Below are 22,374 nucleotides of genomic sequence, written 5' to 3'. Positions count from 1 at the left end.
AGACAAAGAAATACAGGTTTATATTATGTACATTATATTTTTGTTATTGTGATCACCATAAAACCATTTTATTTACAACTTGGGAAGCTGGGCGTACTGATCAACCAACTTGGTAAATGCATCCGACTTGGACTTGGGAGCATCCTGCGGGCGTTTCCAAGACTCAGGGAATGGGTGATTGGGGTATCTAGACTTGTTACGTCTCTTTCTGGCTTCAACATGCGAAGTGGACAAGGGGATATCTTCAAACGAGTCACTAAGATCCTTAGCCTCGGAAACAAGAGAATTGATAATGTCACCCAGATAACGGACATTCTGGGCGGCCTCTGGAAATGCTGACGAAGACATCTTGATGGTGTCGGTGGTGTGGTCGTAACGTGGGCCGGCCAGCAGACGCAGCTTGTGACGTTGCTTGTCATTGAGCTCTGTCAGATCACTTGTCTTAAAAGTCACAACAACCTTGGCCTCACCAGCATGGTCTTCGCCCATGTACGTTGTGTAACGGAAACGCAGAACCTCCGACTCAGTCGGGGGTTTGTACTCGCTTGCAAACTTGGCAAGCTGAGGGAGCTCGTAGGCCGCAATACGGTTGTACTCACGCTGCACACGATGGTCACGCAGTTGCAAGTGACCGAGCGATGGGATATCATCGTACTTAAAGGGGAAATGAGCGTTTTGAATCGGCATGTTGGTGTTAAGCTTTTGCAGCAAGAACTGCTCCTCGGCCTTGGATCCGGGCACAAACCCAGTAGCAGGAGACTTAGAAGCCCCTGGCGATGACGCCGAATCACCAGAAGACTTTTTCGAAGAAGATTTGCCGGTATTCTCGACGGTTGTGCGCTGGTAAATGTCACGGAGACTTGCCTCAGAAATACCAAGAGCTTTGGCCGCAGTCAGCAGCGGCTTGAGCTCCTCTTCGGACTTTTTGTAGTTGGGCATCTCGCGCATCTTGCGGAACCCCTGCTGAAGCACCTCCTCGGGAGACAGCTCATTGGCACGGACTGCAGATTGTGAAAAATTGCGGATCGCAGAGGGTCTAAGGGCCCGTCTGAAAAGAGTCTGGATTGCCATGGTTGAGGGAGGGGAGATGGTGGATGTATGGGGGTAGTTGGTGGTGGTGGTAGTGGTGGTGGTGGTGATGATTTTTCATACCAAAAGAATAAAAAATTTTTGGGAGGTTTTCGGCTGTGAAAAAGGGTGGGCCAATAGAATCGGTCGTGATGGCTTGTACCCTTTACGTGCTGATGTTTACTGTGGATGTCAAAAATTTTTTCGCCAGGCTACACCACCACCACCGCTTACCCATCAGGACTGAAAAATATCCACCAAAGCTCTCCCGGGCCCCTCCTGCTCAGTTCACCAGCCATCAACAGACAACCATTATCATGAGCCTCCAGATCCTTGCTCGACGAGCTGCTTCGGTAGTCCCTAGATCCAGCGTCAATGCTGCTGTTTTTGTCAGATATAACTCTTCTTCAACCCCATCCTCCACATCTTCTACTCCAGCCCAACAACAACAACCCGCACAATCGATAACCTCGGAGAGCCTCGACAAGATCAACGCCTCGCAGTTGCTGGGCGCGCTGTCTGCGCAGGCGCGCGGCGACAAGACTGCAGACGAAGATGCTCGTGAGTGGCTGGCGGCCATCCGTGAACTTCGCAAAGATTTTACACAAAATGGCACTGCGCCGTTCAACCCCTTGCGCGCCTTTTCGCCCGACGAGGACGCCGAAATCAACCTTGTCCAGCAGGCTCTTGATGCCAGTCTGCACGACTCTAAGTTTGTTCCTACCCAGGAGCAACAGGCCCAGCTCGACCGTCTGCGCGACGTGGCCATCCCGGTCAAAACCGACCCTACGATCCAGTACCTCACCAATGTCATTATGCGCCATGGCCGCAAGGCTCGCGCCCAGCGCATCATGTCTGAGGCCCTGTACCTTGTCCACCTGTCGACTCGCCGTGATCCCGTCGAGCTTCTCAAGTCCACTCTTGAACGCATGTCGCCTCTTCTCAAGCTCCGCAGATATACAGATGGTGGTGCACGTGCCGAAATGGTGCCTGTTGCGCTGTCGGAGCGCCAGCGCACCCGCCACGCTTGGAACTGGATTGTTGAAGCTTCTGATAAGCGTAACTCCAAGTCCTTTTCCGTGAGACTTGCTAATGAAATCATTGCTGCATCCAACGGTTCTGGCTCTGGCTTCTCCAAGAGAGAACAACTGCACAAGTCTGGTATTGCAGCCAGATCCTTCATCAAGAAGTTGTAAATGAAAAGCAAGTGTGTATATTTTGTGTAAATATTATTATATTAAGAAAAAAAAAAGCAAATAATGAAAAAAAAAAAAAAAAAAAAAAAAAACATTAGAATTAATCTTTGGAAGTCTTGCTTTCCTTGGTACTGGATTTCTTGCGAGTAGCCTTCTTCTTCTTGTCCTTTTCCTTTTCTTTCTCTTTTTCCTTTTCCTTTTCCTTTTCTTTCTCTTTTTCCTTTTCCTTCTTTTCCTTCTTGGACTTCTTGTTATCAGACGAAGCCTCAGTCTCATTCTTTCTCTTTCTGGAGGCACGAGGCTTCTTGATGGGAGTAACAGGCGAACGCACAACGGGCTTTACAATGTGCTCGTCCTCAGACTCAATATCAGATTCCTCCTTCAACTCAACAGCTCCCTTGTGCTTGAACGTATTAAGATCAACACTGTCATCTTCATCTTCTTCCTCCTCTACTTTGGCTTCTTCTTCTTCTTCTTCTTCCTCCTTCTCAGACTCGTCCTCAGACTCATTCTCAGATTTCTCTTCTTCTTCTTCTTCGGCATTGGGGTGCTCCTGGTCATATGTAGTCTCAAGCTCGTTTTCATCTTCTACTTCTTCATTTTTCTTGACATTCTTAGCCTCTTTAGGAGAAGTTTCAGTTGGAGGCTTGCCATTGGCATTCTTATTTGACAAGCCAGCAAGGTAAAGCTTCTTTTCAGCCATGTACTTCTGGTAGTGATCCAAGTACTGGGCCTTCCATGGCTCTTGTCCCTCAGCAGAAAGCTCATTCCAACGCTTAGCCAGCTCCACCGTCATTTCGCTATTTCCAAGTGGTGGCTCACCCTTTTTCTCGCGCTCCTCGCGAATCACCTTGCGCTCAGTAGCTGCAAACAAAAAGTAAGACGTTGTAGGCTTCTTAGGTGCATCAGGGTCAACAGTATATTTGCGACGAGGAAGCTTAGATCCACGCTTGCTTTGGCTAGGAGGAGTGGTGGCGGCAGCAGCAGATGCAGCAATCGCAGATGCATTAGCAGATGCAGCAGCAGCAGCGGCAGCGGCAGCTTCTTTTTGAGGGGTCTTAAGCAGCTCGTTGGGTAGCACATTGTGAGCAGAAGTGGTCAGGCTAAGAGATGCCGCGTTGAGAGACGCAGCAAATGACAAAAGGTGGACTGGAATATCGTCCTTGAGCTCTTCAAGAAGATTGAAAAAGTCTACTGTAGCACTGGCGCATTCTTGTGCAGACTTTGACAGTGAGAACTGTGCACTGACAACCTAATGATACTAGTTAGAAAAGTTGTTTGAATATTTATTTGAATGTTTAAACGTTGGTTTTTTTTTTGTACGCTGGTATAGTTGTGAAAAAATATTAAAAAACGCGAAGCGACGCGTCAAAGAGTATTATGCCAGAAAGGTCAAAAAAAAACGCGATATTAAAACAAAAAATCAAAGTATCATTTTAAAAGACATACTCTGTCCTTGCGTTGCTTGAGCAGCGCCAAAAGATCTGAGGTCAATTTAGCCATAATATTTGAATAGAAATTTAAAGGGTTGTGTGTTGTTGAAAAAAAAAAAAAAATTGTGGTGATTGTGGAATTATTTTGGGGGGAATGTAGGTTTGTTGAGGTTTTGTTTGGGAGAGAAAGAAAACAAAAAAAACAAGTTTTGGTGGTGGTGCACATAAAGGCAGGTGGCTTTGGGCGGTAAATTTAGGGTGGGTTGGGCAGCCTGGAGTGCTGGCACTGTGCTAAATTATTAGCACTGTGTTGGGTACTGTACTGGTTGGCTTGTCTGTAGTCACAGACTGGGTTTTACAAAAAAAAAAAATAAAGCAGTATTGGATATTAAAATGTAGTATAACATCAAAAGAGATTTTAATTAAATCAGTTTTATTGATAAGTCTGAGAGCTTTTAATTGTACTTTTAACATATTTTATATTTAATATTAAGATCTGAATTTATAAAGAATTAGTTGTTCTTCTATCTGAAGTGAATTTACGACCGAAATACGTGATAAAAGATGGTGTTGTTAAACCGCAAATTTTCAATAAAAATATTACAAAATTAGACCTAAAATGAAGGTGTCTTTCTTAAATCTCTTAAATTTTACTTAAAAAATGATGGATTGATTTGATTTTAATACATTATTTGATGGTTTTTATAACTCAAAACAAAAAGTGTGAAAAATGTAAACATTGACAATATAGACCAATCAACATTAAAAACAAAAAATAACACTTGCTCCGTGGGAGGATCGAACTCTCGACCTTCAGATAGCACAATTATTTGAAACTATGAGACTGACGCTCTACCAACTGAGCCAACGAAGCTTAATGTTTTTATAAGAAAATTACTCTTTTGAAAGTAATATTCTTACAGAACTTACCGAGAATATAAATCACTAGAAATGTTTTAGAGGGGAAAGAAGGAAAAAACCATGTCAGACCCCCCCAACAACACCCAAACCACGTTTAGTGGCGGCGACCCTCCTGCCGACAATAATTATACCGACAATAATAATGAACAGACTAATATTAATGATATGCAAAAAATTATTGCTGTTGAACTGAAGGAGAAAGAAAGTTCTCATTCCAGAGGACCTCATTCTCATGAAGCTCATCACATCAAACCCTCGACAAAAATCCAAAAAAATAATGAAAAACCAGACTCCCATAAAAAAATTGAAACTATCCACAAAAAGCTTGAATCGAATGATAAGCATAATGCTTCTTCAAACCACGAAACCCCCGTTGAAACCCCTATTGTGAATGTTGGTCCAACCTTGAACCCTACCTTTGACTCTTCACCAGATGGTGGTGATGTGGAAATTGACGCAACACCATCACGTGACATGGATGTTCTCATGCCGGATGCAAATCCATTTGGTGATAATTCTGAAGCCTGGGAATACATCTTAAAACTTAAGGATGTATTTCTGGTTGAATTGTCTATTGTTAAAGAAGACTTGAGTATTACAATTGAAGATTGGGAAATAAAATTTCAAAATCTTGAACTTAAAAAAACAATGAGTTAGCTAAACAACTCATTGCTTTGACCGAAAAGCTTAAAGCTTCAGAAGGACAAGTGAATTCTCTTCGCTCAGAACTTGATGTTTTGAGAAACAATCAGGTTCACACAGAAGTTAAACATGTAATGTTTGAAAAACTTAAAAAGGAAGTTAAGGATAATAAGGATCATTGCGATAAAGTGAAACATAAAGCTGATGAAATAGCTAAGATGACTCTTCAAGATTTGTCTCAAGAAAAAGCAAGAAACAAAAGAATTATCGACACTGAAATCAAGGAATTCAAAGAAATGACCAACAATCTTGAGAAAAGAGTTGATAATATGGAATACAAAGTTGGAACTATTTCAACTAAGGCTGATTTAACTACCAAAGAACTTAGCTACGCAAAAAGGAAATCAAGAGTGCGGTAAGAAAAGTCGACACTTTGCCTTTTGCTTTGACCCCTAAAAACTCCAAATGGAGCAACTCCAAAGTTGAAAGACATTATGAAGGCTCAAAAACAACACCGTGAAACTAAAGTTGATGAAGACAAACCCACTTTTAGAGTGTGCATAAGAATTCCAGATACCATGAAAAGAGTTAATATCCCTGCGATTGGAAAGAAAATTGATGCGGTTGCACAAAAGCCGGTGGCTCAGGAAATAGGCTATACTGTCAAAGGGCATTTATATGTTCAACTTAATGACAAAGATTTTGCTGATAAAGCTGCAGAATGGATCCCCAAAGTTGACCCTACTTATTCAGTGCTTGACACAGATTCTTGGCACAAGGCTGTACTTCAGGAAATACCTAATACGGCATCGATTGAAGACTTGAAAGAAACTCTCTACAATTTTAATGATTACCATATTGTTTTGAATACCGAACCCAAAATCATTAGCAGAAACCAATTTACCCAAACAGCATTGGTTTCATTCAGAAATGCCCAAGACTATGCAAAGTGTGCTGATAATCTTATTATCCAGTACACAAAAGTTAAAGTTAGACCTTTTATTAGCAGAAAAAAAAACTCCTGAAGAACTCCAAGCTATGCGTAATAAGATACGATTATTGAAAAATGAATCAGACAAAAAGGATAATGAGGCCCATCCTGTTTCCACTGACGACTCACAAGATGAACCGATGAAAGAAACAAATATTGAAAAACTAGATGAATCCAATGAGGAAGAAAACGAAAACAATTCTATTACATCCAATGAATTATAAAGTATTCCAACTCAATTGTCATAAATCGAAATCTATTACTGAAACTATCTTAAATAAAAAAGAACCTGATATCTTGTTATTACAAGAACCTTACTTTAACAACTATGGGCCCATTAAACATAAAGATTGGATCCCAATCTTTACAGAAACTGGAAAAGAAAAAAAAAATGCAGAGCAATTACTTACATTAGGTCTAACTCTGACTTACGAGCATTAACTACTAAAATTGAAAAGTTTACAAATCGAGATATGGTTACCATTTTGGTTAAAGACATTACAATTGTCAATGTCTATAATCAACCGAAACCATCCAAGAAATACCCTGAGCCACCGGTTTTTGAGTTTCTCAAACGGGAGATCAAGGAACAATACTCAAAGATTGTCATTGCAGGTGATTATAACTTACATCACAAGGAATGGGAGTCAAGGGCAGGTCCGAATACGGAAGCAGATGAAGTTGTTGAGTGGCTACATGAAAATGATATGATGTTAATTACTCCAAGAAATCAAAAAACATACAACAATAGAACCAATATTGATTTGGTTTATGGCTCAGTGGACTTACTTCATAGAATTTCATTTAGTGGAGTGGATGAAAATACACTAAGTGATCACTCAATTGTGGAGTGGGACATCTATATGTCTCAGAGTAAAAACAGGGATGAAGTTTTTACTTCGGTGAAGAGATTGAATATTAAGAATGCAGATTGGGAAAAGTTTGACAAGGAGCTTTCTTCTGCCATTAAAGATTTTAATGTGCATAACAAAACTCTAAAATCAACTGACCAAATTGATGACCAAGCTAAAGTTCTTGAGGAGGTTGTAAAAAGAGCAATGGCAAAGTCGATGAAGGAAGTTAAGGTGATGAAAAAGTCCAAACGCTATTGGAATCAAGAATTAAGGGAGAAGTTAGAAAAAGCGCTAGAAGCTAAAAGGGAAGCCCGTCAAAGACAACCTTCTTTGGCTTTGAAACGACAAAAAATTTGAAGAGGCAAAAAAGCTAGAAAAATTTTTTGACCACAGTTTGCGTGAGGCAAGTACTGAGCAATGGAATAAATATTTGTCTAGTTTAGAAGGAAATGACATTTGGAAGATTTTGAAGTATATTAATCCAAAAAGCAATGATACCATTATACCACAAATTAGAAAAGAAGATGGAACTCTCACTACTACTGTTGACGAAAAAGACATGAAATATGGAAGGCACTTCTACCTGAAATTGATCATGGTCTTGATAGAGAGTTTGAAATTGATGACGATTCTCGATGGCCAAAATTAGAGTTTGATGAAGTTGACTCTGCATTGGCTGATACCCCAAATGATAAAGCTCCAGGAGACGATGGAATTACTGGCAAAGTTTTAAAGATGGCATGGCTAAATAAAGACTTTAAGGAAAGGTTTTCAAGCTTCTCCAAGCTTGTGTAAAGTTTGGATACCACCCAAAAGTCTGGAGACATGGCATTATTGTTGTTATACCTAAACCTAAGAAACCTGACTATTCAAAGCCAAGAGCATACCGACCAATTTCCTTACTTAAGATTCCATCTAAAGTACTGGAAAAAATTATACAAAAAAGAATGACCAAGCTTACAACACACTTACTTCCACCAGAGCAATATGGGGGAAGACAAGGTTATTGTGCTACTGATGCTGTTTTGGAACTTGTCCAAAGAATTGAAACTAGTAAGGAAAAAATTTCAGCTATGCTCATTGATATTCAAGGAGCTTTTGATAATGTTAACAGAAATATATTGGCACACACAATGGAGGATATGAAACTACCCAAAGCACTTATAAACTGGACGTACCAATTTGTAAGTGAAAGAGAAGCTAGTATGCTCATGGACCGAAGAAAAGGATCAGTGCAAAAAATTAGTACTGGAATTCCGCAAGGCTCACCTATTTCACCACTACTTTTTTTGATATATTCCACACCAATGTATCATGCCATTAAAGAATGGGGTGGAACTCCTTTTGGCTTTATTGATGATGTGACTATTACCGTTGAAGGTAAAATTGAAGAAAATACCAAAAGCTTAAGCAACATATTAGAAAAAATGTTGTAATTGGGCTAAATCAAGAATGACCAAAATTGATTTGGGTGATAAATTGGGTTTTATTCATTTTACAAAAAATGTGAAACCTAAAGATGAAAAAAAAGTGCAACTTACTTTACCTAATGGAGAACTTCGTGAACCCCAGAAGGAAGTTAAATTGCTTGGAATTACTTTGAACAATCTGCTTGATTTTAAATCTCATATTTTGAATAAAATCAATAAAGCAAGAAAAGCTGTTGGTGCTATTTGGCATCTTGGTGGCGTGCAAAAAGGTATGCGAGGGTCTGCAGTCAGATCACTGTATATTGCTTGCGTGAGACCAATTGTCGAATATGGCTTAGAAATTTGGCATCACAAAATTTTGAAAGGAGAAATCCACAAGTTGGAAGTAATGCAGAATATGGCTTTAAGAAGAATTGTTGGTGCTTATCGCACAACTCCTATTGCGGTACTACAAAAGGAAGCTGGTATTATGCCATATAGTATTAGGCTAAAATTTATGGTGGCACGAAAAGCTATTCGTTTACACCTAAATATTAGCAAAACTAATCCTATTAATGGTCATTTGTTAACATTGATTGAGAAATCTCCAATTGCAAAGCTAACCACGCTTTACATGTTGGCGAAAGATGATAGAGACTATATGAATAAAAAGGATGAAAAACGAAAATGCAAGAGGGTTGAACCTCTTACACTGAAACAACAACAAAATCAGACGATTGGAATTTTGAAGAAACAAGCAATGGAAGAATGGCAAGAAATGTATTGGAACAGCAGTAAGGATCTGTGGTATCATAATATCACAGTGGAGTCGAAATGTACTGATAATCTTTCCAAAATGGTTACGGGAGTGATCATGAAGAAAGATAGTCGAAGGATCTTGAGTAATATTACTCAATTTCGCACAGGCCATGGCAACTTTGGCGCATGGTTTAAAAAGTTTGGAATTGAAAAGGATAGTTACAACTGCAAATGTGGAGAGCTGGAAACAGTTCATCACATTTTAGTTGAATGTCCTTTGCTTGAAGAGGAAAGAAAAGGACTGAAACGGATATCTCCAGAGATGGACATGTCGACTCTCTTAAACAGTTTAACTGGCTTACAAGAGATTGTAAGCTTTATCTCTGCTTGGAGGGATTAAGAAATACAATTACAGCGTTGATGAAGACAAGTGGAGATAGGTTGGGAAGGTTTGGTTATTTTAACCCCCTGTTCCTCGTAAGCTGGCATCAGGACTTATTTTCGGGCTGTTGGAGATGCAATGTTGAAGCCAAAATTAAAAGTTTATTATTAACATGAAAAAATATATAGTATGGACAAGAAGGATAGCGCAGATGCTGATGTTATATAATTCTATAACCCTTGAATAAAAACAAACAAACAAACAAACGTTTTAGAGGGGAAAGGGCTGGATAGTGTAAAGGACAACACGTTCGCTTGACAGCGGAAGATACTGGGTTTGATTCCCAGAATACCCCCTTTTCCTGAGGATGTGTACGGGAGTATACACCTAGACTGAAAAACCATAGGCTACCCTGGTTACAGGAATGCCGACTCTTCCGTACAGTCTAATAGCCTGCAGGTGATTGCGGGCCGCATCTCTGACGGAAGAGATTAAGAAATACATGGGCGTCCGTCAAGATAAGTGGAAATGGGTTGGGAAGGTTTTGGGACCGACAGACTGGTTCTCCCTGTTCCTCGTAAGCTGGCATCAGGGCCCATCTTCCGGGCTACCGGAGACGCACAGAACAGAAACCACCCGTACTAAAAAGGTACAAATGAAAACCGGCAAGTCACATAGTCAGACAATAAAAGGATAGCGCAGATGCTGATGTTATATAGTTCTATAACCCTTGAATAAAAACAAACAAACAAACAAACTAGAAATGTTTTAGTGTAACTGCTGTTTTGGAACTTGTCCAAAGAATTGAAACTAGTAAAAAAAAAAATTTCAGCTATGCTCATTGATATCCAAGGAGCTTTTGATAATGTTAACAGAAATATATTGGCACACACAATGGAGGATATGAAACTACCCAAAGCACTTATAAACTGGACGTACCAATTTGTAAGTGAAAGAGAAGCTAGTATGCTCATGGACCGAAGAAAAGGATCAGTGCAAAAAATTAGTACTGGAATTCCACAAGGCTCACCTATTTCACCACTACTTTTTTTGATATATTCCACACCAATGTATCATGCCATTAAAGAATGGGGTGGAACTCCTTTTGGCTTTATTGATGATGTGACTATTACCGTTGAAGGTAAAATTGAAGAAAATACCAAAAGCTTAAGCAACATATTAGAAAAATGTTGTAATTGGGCTAAATCAAGAATGACCAAAATTGATTTGGGTGATAAATTGGGTTTTATTCATTTTACAAAAAATGTGAAACCTAAAGATGAGAAAGTGCAACTTACTTTACCTAATGGAGAACTTCGTGAACCCCAGAAGGAAGTTAAATTGCTTGGAATTACTTTGACCAATCTGCTTGATTTTAAATCTCATATTTTGAATAAAATCAATAAAGCAAGAAAAGCTGTTGGTGCTATTTGGCATCTTGGTGGCGTGCAAAAAGGTATGCGGGGGTCTGCAGTCAGATCACTGTATATTGCTTGCGTGAGACCAATTGTCGAATATGGCTTAGAAATTTGGCATCATAAAATTTTGAAAGGAGAAATCCACAAGTTGGAAGTAATGCAGAATATGGCTTTAAGAAGAATTGTTGGTGCTTATCGCACGACTCCTATTGCGGTATTACAAAAGGAAGCTGGTATTATGCCATATAGTATTAGGCTAAAATTTATGGTGGCACGAAAAGCTATTCGTTTACACCTAAATATTAGCAAAACTAATCCTATTAATGGTCATTTGTTAACATTGATTGAGAAATCTCCAATTGCAAAGCTAACCACGCTTTACATGTTGGTGAAAGATGATAGAGACTACCTGAATAAAAAAGATGAAAAACGAAAATGCAAGAGGGTTAAACCTCTTACACTGAAACAACAACAAAATCAGACTATTGGAATTTTGAAGAAACAAGCAATGGAAGAATGGCAAGAAATGTATTGGAACAGCAGTAAGGATCTGTGGTATCATAATATCACAGTGGAGTCGAAATGTACTAGTAATCTTTCCAAAATGGTCACGGGAGTGATCATGAAGAAAGATAGTCGAAGAATCTTGAGTAATATTACTCAGTTTTGCACAGGCCATGGCAACTTTGGCGCATGGTTTAAAAAGTTTGGAATTGAAAAGGATAGTTACAACTGCAAATGTGGAGAGCTGGAAACAGTTCATCACATTTTAGTTGAGTGTCCTTTGCTTGAAGAGGAAAGAAAAGGACTGAAACGGATATCTCCAGAGATGGACATGTCGACTCTCTTAAACAGTTTAACTGGCTTACAAGAGATTGTAAGCTTTATCTCTGCTTGGAGGGATTAAGAAATACAATTACAGCGTTGATGAAGACAAGTGGAGATAGGTTGGGAAGGTTTGGTTATTTTTAACCCCCTGTTCCTCGTAAGCTGGCATCAGGACTTATTTTTGGGTTGTTGGAGATGCAATGTTGAAGCCAAAATTAAAAGTTTATTATGAAAATGAAAAGATATATAGTATGGACAAGAAGGATAGCGCAGATGCTGATGTTATATAATTCTATAACCCTTGAATACAAACAAACAAACAAACAAGTTTTAGTGTAACCTTGCTACAGAAAAAAAAATATATAGTAAGAACAAACCGGATAGCTCAGATACTAAAATTTTATCATTCTATCCCTTGAATAAAATCAATCAAACAAACAAACAATTTTAGTTTCACTATTTGAATAAAAACATCCAAATAAGCATCCAATATCTAAAGGAAAATTAAAAAAAAACATGTTTGTGCAACTTAAAAACATATTTATTTAACCACAAAAAATACTGGTTTAATCATCAGATTCCCCACTCTCCCTAGATGAAGTGTAAGGGAGTGCATACCTCATCTGAACCCCCAGGCTACCCTGGCCAACAGAAAAGCTAACTTTTCTGTTTAGTATAATTAGTCTGAAAATTACTGCTTGGCCAATCTCATTTAAAAAGGATTAAAAAATTCATGAGCATCCTTTAAGACATGTAGAAATGGGTAGGGTAGGTTTGGAAGTGCTGAACAGGTTTACCCTGTTCCTTATAAGGAGGAATCAAGACTCATTATCTGGGCTACCGGAGGTGCATAGAAAAAATATCATCTGTACAAAAAAAATATACAAGTAGTAGTCGGCAAGTAACCAAAGTCAGGCAATTAAAAGGATAGCATTGATGCTGGGTATTGTGTACTTCTGTAACCCTTGAATAAACGACAATATCAAATTTTGTTTAAAAAGGATTTTGCGTTAAAATTTACTTTAAATTTATTATGTTTCTACATTATCGATTGTATTTGAATTCCGAAAATAACTAGTTTTTTTTCTTCATATGACTTGATTTATCTTTCTTGGTACCCCCAGGAACTTCCTCAAATGCGTGCTTCATACATACCCCTAAAATCACAAGATCAACTCTCTTTTTGCCTGGTTTTTAAAAAAATATATTTTAATTAGACTAAAATTATCTAAAATCCTAGTTGGTTTAATTAAAGGAAAAAAGAAAGGCAATTACTTGTTATGCTTCAAGATTCATTATTATTTTCTTTTTAAACAGATTTTGAAAACTCCTAAACTGCGAGTTATGAGGGTATTTTTTTTTCTAGAATTGTCTAAATATTTTATATGAGCAAAAAGAATATGATCATAGAATTTCATTTTATTCAATTTCTAACTTACAATTGACTTCTGGTTATAAAAAAAAATAAACTAATAATAATCATTTACTTGTATGCATATAATTTTTTCAAGGTATGCCCGTCAAACTGTAACCACAGTTGACTGTGTTTGGTTAAAATTGATTGTTTATTTTAACGTGGATCGGGATTTTTTACTTAAAAAGGTATTGCTAAACGAACCAGTTAATTAAAATAACAATGGTTCGTGATGGTGATAACAGTAGAAATGGATATGTGGCGGAAAAAACATTCATCAAAATCTCGCAATGGATTTTTCTAGAAATTAAAATATCATTTTGAAAAAAAAAAAAAAAAAAAAAATTGTCAAAATGGTTGCACCAACAAGGCCTTGAACCATATTAAATTTAATATTGCGCCCCCTCTTTTTCTTTTTTTTTTGTCTTTCAATTGTAGTTTGAAAAAAAAAAAAAAAAAAAAAAAACTCAAAATAGTACAACTGTATTGCATATATCGTAGTGTTTCTTTTTTTTTCCTTTAACTTCGGCGATAATCCTATTTGGAAGGGAATAAGAATTCATTATAATTATATTTCTTTCAATAGTAACAGTGCGCGCACAAGCAAATATTGATGGGTTTCATTCCCAATTATCAAAATGATTGCCAATTAGGGACTATCTATATTAGATTAAGTATATTTAAATGTAAAAATAAATATAAGAAAAATAATAAAAAATGAAATGAAAATAATGAACTTGGGTTTCTTGAGGCAATTGATGACCTTTTTATTCTCTCAAAGTAAATTACCAGGATCCAAAAAGTCAGATGAAACTCATCATGAGATCTCAGCTTTTTTTTTTCAGTATATGTTAATGGTGAACAACAAGCACCTGAATTAGGTCCTGTCTGCCAGTTAATGGTTTTAAACAGGGATCCCATAAAGTTAATTAGAATATGCTGAAAATACATATATCTTGTCTTGTGAATTGTCAATATGAAATTCACGTATTCCCTTTTGTACCTTTTAAAACCAAAAACCAAAAACTTTCACAATTAGAAATAACGGAACGTAAGTCCTTGTTTGAAATAGCAATCTCAATTTAAGGTCACTCTATTATGGTACGCATCATGTTTCTAGATAGCATCTGAATGAGGGAAAAAAAAATATTGTGTAGTTTGAAATACAAACTTAGATAGTTTTCATTTTAGTTTTCCACTTTAAACTCGTAGTCCTCCCTTAGGGCCTATCTCCCTTTGATAATTTGAAAAATAATCTAGATCAAAAACGTCATCAAGACCTGTCAAATGGAGGTTTTTTTTTGTCAGGGCCTCTTTGTTTTTAGTCTATTTTTGTAGGTGGTTTGAAATAAGATGTGATAGGTAAAAGGGATGGATAACTTTTTTTAAAGTTCGCCAAAGAAAGTTTTCTTGCTGTTTAGTCCAAAATCTAACCATGTTAACAGAGGGGATTCCTTTTTTCTTCCCATTTTTTTTTCTTTCTTTCTTTCTTTCTAACATTCCAAAGTTAAACCGAAACTCATTTAAGGGTAGAAAATGCGTTGGAGGTACAGATTGACATTTTATACAAGTAGTGCGAAAAAAAAAAAATTTAAAGTTAACCAAAATGCCCACATTTTTTTTTTGGTCTTAAATACATTCTTAGTACTAAAGTACTAAGAGTACTAGAGTAAGATAGTAATCTATATTTTTTCTAACTTTGGCACTTTTTTTCCGAATTGCCCTTTTGTTAGTCCATGACGTCTAAAGATTTCTAACCGAGAAAAAGGTCTAGATCTGATAAATAAAGTTAAAATGAAGTGATATATTCAAGAGTATTAAAGATTTGGATTCCTTTAATCATTTTTTTAATTTTTTTAATTTTTTTCTCGAAGTGTTGTGTGTTTATGTGCTATGGATACAAAACAATTTTTTTTTTTTTTCAGTCCGCAAACCGTAAAACTGAGGCTGGGTTAAAGGGAATAAAAATTAGAGGTAGTCAGTCAATCGAGATAAATGGTATCTTTTTTGGGTGTGGATCGGACCCCGGAAAAAACTGAATGACTTTTTTTTTTGTTTTAACCATCAGCAGACTTCGTGAGATTATACTTTGGAATGTCGCCAAAATACCACACACAAAAAGAATTAATAATCGGAAAGAGCTGGTTTCTTTTGTTCGCTGATAAGGAAAGTAGCGTAGTAAAAGGAGAAGGAGAAGACGCTGCAATACCTTGTTTTTGTTACACCAGCATGCAGGAGGTTTTACAAAGCGTGTACTCATGTTCACGATACTTGGATTTAAGAAGAAGACATGCGCAAAAGAGGATTACTGAATAAAAAAAGTTTATTATCAAGTTAGAATTATTATCATTACTCTGTTTAACTATTAAATACTACTATATAGCTATAAAAAAAGTTGCCTTCGAGGTAACATTTGTGAGCAAAGTGGTCTCTTTTTCTCGTTCTTTAAAAAAGGTTTGCGGCCTTTGTTTTTTTATGGATTGTGTGTTTTAATAAAAAAAAAACAAAAATCGTGGGATTCCCAAAGAGGAAAGCCTCAGACATAACGAGAGATTTTTTCCTGTTTGAAAGTATCAAATCATCCTTAAGTTACTTATTATGATATACACTATTATATAAAAGTCTGTACCCATATTAGAAAAAAAAAAAAAAACGAAAAAAAGAAAGGAAAAAATGTGCTCGGAGAAATGAGAAAAAAGTGGCAGCATTTGGATAGGGTGTACCTCAGAAACGTGGAAATAAAACAGAAAAGCACATTATACAGATCCGATCGATACCTGTTTCCAATTCAAAGTTCCACCGAGAACATCACATAAATCGTTAAATCAATTGCGCTTGAAAAAAAAATAAGGCATATTACATGATTCTTTTATTCCAGATTCGTAATCAAAAGAAAAGGAATTCTGAGAAAAAGATTGGTACAACATCAAGTTTTTTTTTTTTTTTTTCAAATATCTCTTGTGACAATGAGATAACGAGAAACCATATTATTATTGTTTTAAATGAATGAAAAAATAATAATAATAATAACATGGCTAAATGCCTCTTCTATTTTTCTGCAAAAATTCAAAGCCGTTGATGTGTCTAAGTGGCTTTCCACGATGATAAACAAGTCTATCTAGATAAGAAAATGGGCTTCTTTGAGATTTCCGACGATGCTTTTGGGTGTTCTGTCTTGACCACTATAATCATTGATTTTTAGTGGGAGGTTGAAAAAGAATTGAAAGTAAGTCGAAAAAGCAATACGAGAAAATACCATGGCCTGGAGACATGTCCCAAAGAGTAAACTTGACTTGGTGCTGGTTGCAGTAATAATATTAATAAAAAAAAATCAATCACTTAAAAGAAAGCCATTCTTTTTTTTAAACAAAATATAACCTCTTGTTCTCTCTATTTGGTACACGATAGTTTTTTTTTTTTTTTGGTTTATTGCCTTGTGGTCTAAATTAATTAACCCCAAAATAAAAAAAAAATTGCGTTTATCAAAAGCTAAAGAAAGACTTGATACTTCAAGAAGAATATAAAGGTGGGATTTTTTTTAGGGTAAAGTTATTTGTAGGATTCCTTTTTTATTTTTTGGGTTAAAATCAAATATCCCACCTTCACGATATCTATAAAAGTTGACTAAATGGTGTATCAGATTGCCATTATTAAACGTAGCACAATATTGTTTTATTTTATTTTATTTTATTCTGCCATAATATTTTTCAAAAATAAGCTTAGCTGGTCTGTTTATCTCAAAGAAGAGAGGGGACTTCTAGAAGCATAATTGCCTATTTTGGTGAAGATACTCGGTGGTGGCGCACGTGTCGTTATGGTGGCAGCGCCTATTTTTTTTTCAGTAGATTGACGATCTTTCAAGATAACCAGCACATACACAGGTATACAAAAATCAAGCCAAGCAAGTCCGGACTGCTGGAATACCTCCTTCTTTCCAGACAATTCAACTTCATTCAGCCTGTTTATTCATTAATATCACGATTGTTGTCATCGTATGAGATAATGAGATAACAAAGAAGAAAAAAGAAAAAAAAATTCCATGGAACAACACATTTGGAAACTCCTTCTTCTGTTGACTAACTTGCCAAATGGTGACTGACTCTATGATTTTTGGCTTCCAAACAAAAAAATCGTTATCTCAAAGAACAAGTATATCTCACACCTTTAACAACCATCCGTTATTATTTATCAAAACAACAATATTCTTTTTTTTTTTTCAAGTACTGTCCTTTTTTGTTCCCAATTGGAGGGGTCCATTTTAGTGTAGTATACTTTATCCTTATATACCTTATATAATAGACAGATGCGTATTTCACATTTGGCGGTTCCAGTTACTTGGACAGGATAAAAGTCCGTGGAATAAAAAAATTAAAGCTGGAATTTCTCGAGAAATTGAAAAAGCTTTTTTAAGATTAGGAGCGAATTTTTACAGACATATTATCCATATCAGGGTCATGGTCCTTTTTTATTTTATTTTTTTCCTCCCCCCGCACTTTGCAGCAGTATCAGTTGCAGCCAAAAGCAAGATATATATATATACAACAAGCTAGAGTATCAATAGTAGCCATGGATATTAGTACTTTTAAAGTACTTAGACTAAGTCTAATATAAAGCAAGTGACTCTCTGCCCCGCAGTCCGACAGCTCAGGTACCTATTAAATATCATACAGACATTTTTGTATTGGGAATTGCAAAATGAATTGCAAAGTCAGGGTTTGTATATATATATATATATCATTTGCTAAACACTACGGATCCCAATTTTATATCGGGATCAATAAATAATTCCTGGTCAACTGTTTTTTTTATAATTGTTAAAGTAGACTTAATATTATCATATATACGCCATTGCATCCACAACGTAAATCATCACTTCAAAAATATCTTACGGAATAAAAAAAAAAGGGCTCAAGCAAGCCTGCACCTGCGCGGCTGTTTAATTGAGTAAGCAAGTTGGATCCCCGGTAGAACAAACGAGCCGATAATGCCTTATGCGCTATCTCCCATAATAATCTATATAATGCCGCTAAACAAGGGAGCGAGGTGAGAAGAAGAAAGATTTCTATTTAGAGGTGAAGGAGTGAGTGGAAGAAAAAAAAATTTTGGAAAATAAACAAGAACAACGACTGTGAAGGACTACACTAAGAAAATGCAGCAAAGAATACTGAAGACCGCCGGCTTTTAATATGTCTTTATGAATATAAAAAAAAAGTTGTACTAATTCTCAATACATTGTAGCTTAAAAGAATAGCTATTATTTTGTTAAAGATTGTTGCGCCAATATTAGGATTCTAATTAAAAAAAAAAAAAAGTTTGCTTGTCTTTAAGACGCTTGAAAGATCTCTTTAACCTTGTAGGCATTATCTATGGATCTAGGCATTTCAAGAGCCACCTTTAGAGAGAAGAAGAAGAAGAAGAAGGTTCTCACAAAAAGAAAAAAAAATGTATCAATAAAAATATAGGATTGTGAATGGCGTGACTGCCTAGAGATCAATCAAGAATAGGTAGCAAAAAAAAAAGAATTAAAAAAGAACCGCGTGTTTAATAGTTGGAAACAAAGAAAGACTCTAATGAAAATAGTGTCGGTCTAGATTGGTGGTTTGGTGAAATAATAGTAACGGTTAGTATGACAGGCTTTAATTTTAGTTATACTTTTTGGTCTACCAAGCTACATTACTATTTTGGTCTATCCTATCTGTTCCAAAAGAAAAAAAAAACTGGGAGGGGGATATTGTAAGCGGTTCTTTAAGAAAGAGAACTAAGTTTTCTTTGGAGATTGCGCAAAATGTCACTATTTTTTATAGTCTGCAATATATTTAAAAAAGATTATTTGACTCTTAAAATGTAAAAGAAAATGGCACCATCTAAGGTTTTTTTTTTAGGTTAGTTTATTATTCTTCTTTTTTTTCTGTGGAATTTTTTGAAATAAATAAATGATCATGAAGAGATCAAGGTTTTTTTTTTTTAATTGTTAAGAAAGTAAAATATAACAGCTTTTTCAATGCCTTTTCTAAATCAAATTGTAGAAAATGTTTAAATAAAAATCTAAAAAGAAAGAAATTGAAAAAGTAGTAGGTTATTTCCAATGCATATACATATGCAATTGCTATTTAGTTTGTATAAAATCAAAATGCCTTCCAGTACTTTTAATTAAAAGCTTGGTTAGCTTTAACTTTTTAGATTTTCTACTTTGCCTTATATTTAAATTTAGAGGACCTTCATAGAGCAAAAAAATTCTTCAAATATGTAAATAGAAGCGTACATTGAACTTTAAATAACGAATAATTGTTTTTTGTTTTTTCTTTGTTCTGATGCCTTTTTCATAAATAAAACCTCTTTAAAAATAGTATACTTCGAGAGCAAACATTTAGAGGGGGGAATATCAAAATAAAATATAATATAAAAAAAAATAAAATCATAAAATCATAAAATTCAATTCTATAAATAAAAAAAAGAGCGCTCAATTGTTGATTGTAGTAGGAAAAATTAATTGCATTTTCGAGTTAATCTGGCACTCAAAATTTAACCCACCAGCCTACCTTTGCTGTCAAAATTAAAAGCACAAGCCCTGTCAAATTGACAATATTTTCATTAAACAATAGTACCAACTACTTGAATCTTACAAATAAACTAATTAAATAATGCACTATATGAGTACAGATATAATTTTTTTTCTTGTTCTTCTTGTTCTTCTTTGCTATAGCAAGCTATCCTGTCCTGCTATTCAATTATCTTCAAGGATTGAATTATTAGACAATATATCAAGCATTTGAAGCCGCACTCAATTAATGACTTTTTTTAAATAAATAAATTAAAAAAAAACTCGGTTCAATTAGAAAAGAAAATGGGCGGACCAAATTGAAAAAAAAGAAAGATTACGGCAACTAAAAGACTGAGCAAGAACTTTAACGTTTTTTTTTTTTTTTTTTTTAAATGAGCTTGCTTTTTGATTTTTTACCTTTACCAACCGAGAACCGAATTAAAAAAGAAAATGGAGAACCAAAACTTTTAAATTATCATGAAAAAAAAAAAACCGCATGAAACTTCTGAAAAATATTAAATATCTTCAACATAATTGCTCAGTTAAAAAAATTTTTAACTTAAAAAAAAACTTTTTCAGTTTACAAATTTGTGTTTACTTTTATTTAATTGATTTCTGGGTCTCCGTGATGAAATTGCTATGGAGAGGGATTTATATATCCAAAATTTGAGTGCATTTCAAAGTTTTCCATCTAACCTTTTTTATTTTTTACTTTTTGTTCAACATCTCATCCAGTATTTGACTACGTATCTCAATAAAAAAAAACAACTTTAGAAACCTAGTTTTAGTAAAAATTTCAATGACCTCCTTATTTTAGAAAGAGAAGGTTTGTAGATACTGAACCAGTCTTAGACGTTTAACGGGGGATTCGTGCACATATATGTACTCACGTCAAACTCAGGGACCTTTTTTTTTTTCCTCCTTCCCTTCCCTTCCCTTCCCTTTCCTCTCCTTTTCTCTTCTCCTTGACTTGTAGTGACATTGTAGATCAAACTTAAGGAGCTGTCAGTTCTGTCGCGTTTCAAGGCACAATCTAATTTAGATTCTACTCTGAGCATGTTTTAAAAATCTGCTAAGGGAGTAGGTTTTCTTGAGTTCATTTAACTCCTACATAACCATCTCTCTTTTTTTTTTTTTCGGTCCGTTTTCTTAAACTTACGGTTTTTTAAAGCCCGAGTTTTAAACATTTGAAAGAATAGCACTGAATCATTTTTTTTTTTCGGTTGTTATGACAGCCTATATAGGAGAAATCTTTATTTTTATTTCTAAATCATGGCAATAGACGCTCGTTTGGGAGGGAGGTAAAAGAGATCGGATTTTCAAAAAATGATTTGTGTGGATCTCATGAAATAAATAGTTTGTGACGTAATCGGACTCTTTTGCCGAGATGTGATGTGTGTGTGTGTGTGTGTATGATGTTACTATGCACGCATATGTCCGTTGCTATAGAAAGCCTCACCTGCGTTTCAACCCTTCGTATAAATATATATATATATATATATATATATATATATATAAAAATGTAACTTTCCGGTGCGCACCCGCACCCGCAACCGCCACTACCACTGCCACTGCCACTCCATAGTCGCTACCACCACCACCACAATCATCATCATAACTATATAGTAGAAAACTTGTGTTTAATAATCCCTGCGTACACTAAGGTCTGCAGCAAGTAAACCACAGTATACATGTGTGTGTAGCAGAGTGGTTACGTGATCCAAGTGTTTGCACTGCCTAAACCGTCACACAAGAATGCGTTGCCGCCGCAGATTAGATTGTTGGCTGTTTTAGGAGAAGACAAAATGTGACGTCATGTGGGACCACCTCCTAATAAGAAAATCTGTGATGTGTGTTTCACATGCCTTTGGAGGAGAGGATATTTATATATATATAAAAAAAAAGAGCAGGAACGGAGTGAAAGGAGGTACACAAAAATAAATAAATAAATAAATAGATTAAATAAAATTAATGATAAGATGAAGCTTTAAGGATATTGAATATATATCAAATATATCAGAAAGTTTAGATTTTTTTTCTTTTTATAAGCTGCAAGCAAGCATCATTGTTATTGCGACAACATAAAGCAGCTTGAAAAATTATATATTAACCAAGAAGATTGCGACTTTTGATTAACTTTAAACCAAAGAAAATAAGGATGGAATTAAGAGGCTGATCAAAAGGCTATTTAGGATTGAGTTACAAGATATGAAAATTGCAAATAGGTAGCTCCGAGATGAAAATAGCCAGTATCTAATTACAAGTTGTATAAGACGTCCAAAAAAAACAAAATAATAATAATAATTCAATTGATTTTTATTTTATTTTATTTTAATTTTTTATTTTTAATATTCCGGTGATTATTATGTCATTTTCAATAATATACAAGTTCCGGAACCCGGTTCCTTAAAAAGACATGTATCGGCAGGTTGGTATTTCTTGGTACGTAGGTTGAAAAAGAGAGAAGGAAAAAGGAAGGAAAGAGGCAGATGGGACCAGACAGATACATAACATAAAA

General features: G+C 35.7%; 6 protein-coding genes across 6 annotated transcripts; 4 read left to right on the top strand and 2 right to left on the bottom strand.

Moving 5' to 3' along the window:
- Nucleotides 1–72: 72 nt before the first annotated feature.
- SAPINGB_P000768 (mitochondrial 37S ribosomal protein mS35) lies at nt 73–1,071 on the bottom strand (the record flags this gene model as incomplete). The annotated part of the gene is made up of 1 exon (XM_031995491.1): nt 73–1,071. The coding sequence occupies one exon, from the start codon at nt 1,069–1,071 to the stop codon at nt 73–75; it is 999 nt and encodes a 332-aa protein (XP_031851382.1).
- A 314-nt stretch (nt 1,072–1,385) lies between these two features.
- Nucleotides 1,386–2,264, top strand: SAPINGB_P000767 (mitochondrial 37S ribosomal protein uS7m; the record flags this gene model as incomplete). The annotated part of the gene is made up of 1 exon (XM_031995490.1): nt 1,386–2,264. One exon carries the CDS (start codon nt 1,386–1,388, stop codon nt 2,262–2,264), a length of 879 nt encoding a protein of 292 aa, XP_031851381.1.
- A 100-nt stretch (nt 2,265–2,364) lies between these two features.
- Nucleotides 2,365–3,767, bottom strand: SAPINGB_P000766 (uncharacterized protein; the record flags this gene model as incomplete). Its single annotated transcript, XM_031995489.1, has 2 exons — nt 2,365–3,516; nt 3,714–3,767. The coding sequence occupies 2 exons, from the start codon at nt 3,765–3,767 to the stop codon at nt 2,365–2,367; spliced, it is 1,206 nt and encodes a 401-aa protein (XP_031851380.1).
- Nucleotides 3,768–4,678: 911 nt separating this feature from the next.
- Nucleotides 4,679–7,900, top strand: SAPINGB_P000765 (uncharacterized protein; the record flags this gene model as incomplete). Its single annotated transcript, XM_031995488.1, has 5 exons — nt 4,679–5,170; nt 5,305–5,675; nt 5,814–6,249; nt 6,710–7,383; nt 7,663–7,900. The coding sequence occupies 5 exons, from the start codon at nt 4,679–4,681 to the stop codon at nt 7,898–7,900; spliced, it is 2,211 nt and encodes a 736-aa protein (XP_031851379.1).
- A 152-nt stretch (nt 7,901–8,052) lies between these two features.
- Nucleotides 8,053–9,673, top strand: SAPINGB_P000764 (uncharacterized protein; the record flags this gene model as incomplete). The annotated part of the gene is made up of 2 exons (XM_031995487.1): nt 8,053–8,485; nt 8,625–9,673. 2 exons carry the CDS (start codon nt 8,053–8,055, stop codon nt 9,671–9,673), a joined length of 1,482 nt encoding a protein of 493 aa, XP_031851378.1.
- Nucleotides 9,674–10,723: 1,050 nt separating this feature from the next.
- Nucleotides 10,724–11,980, top strand: SAPINGB_P000763 (uncharacterized protein; the record flags this gene model as incomplete). Its single annotated transcript, XM_031995486.1, has 1 exon — nt 10,724–11,980. One exon carries the CDS (start codon nt 10,724–10,726, stop codon nt 11,978–11,980), a length of 1,257 nt encoding a protein of 418 aa, XP_031851377.1.
- Nucleotides 11,981–22,374: the final 10,394 nt, after the last annotated feature.

The sequence above is a fragment of the Magnusiomyces paraingens genome (assembly GCF_902498895.1).
Source record: "Magnusiomyces paraingens strain CBS 517.90 genome assembly, contig: contig1, whole genome shotgun sequence".
In the NCBI taxonomy this organism is placed as follows: domain Eukaryota; kingdom Fungi; phylum Ascomycota; class Dipodascomycetes; order Dipodascales; family Dipodascaceae; genus Magnusiomyces; species Magnusiomyces paraingens.
This window is presented reverse-complemented; position numbering and strand designations above follow the sequence as displayed.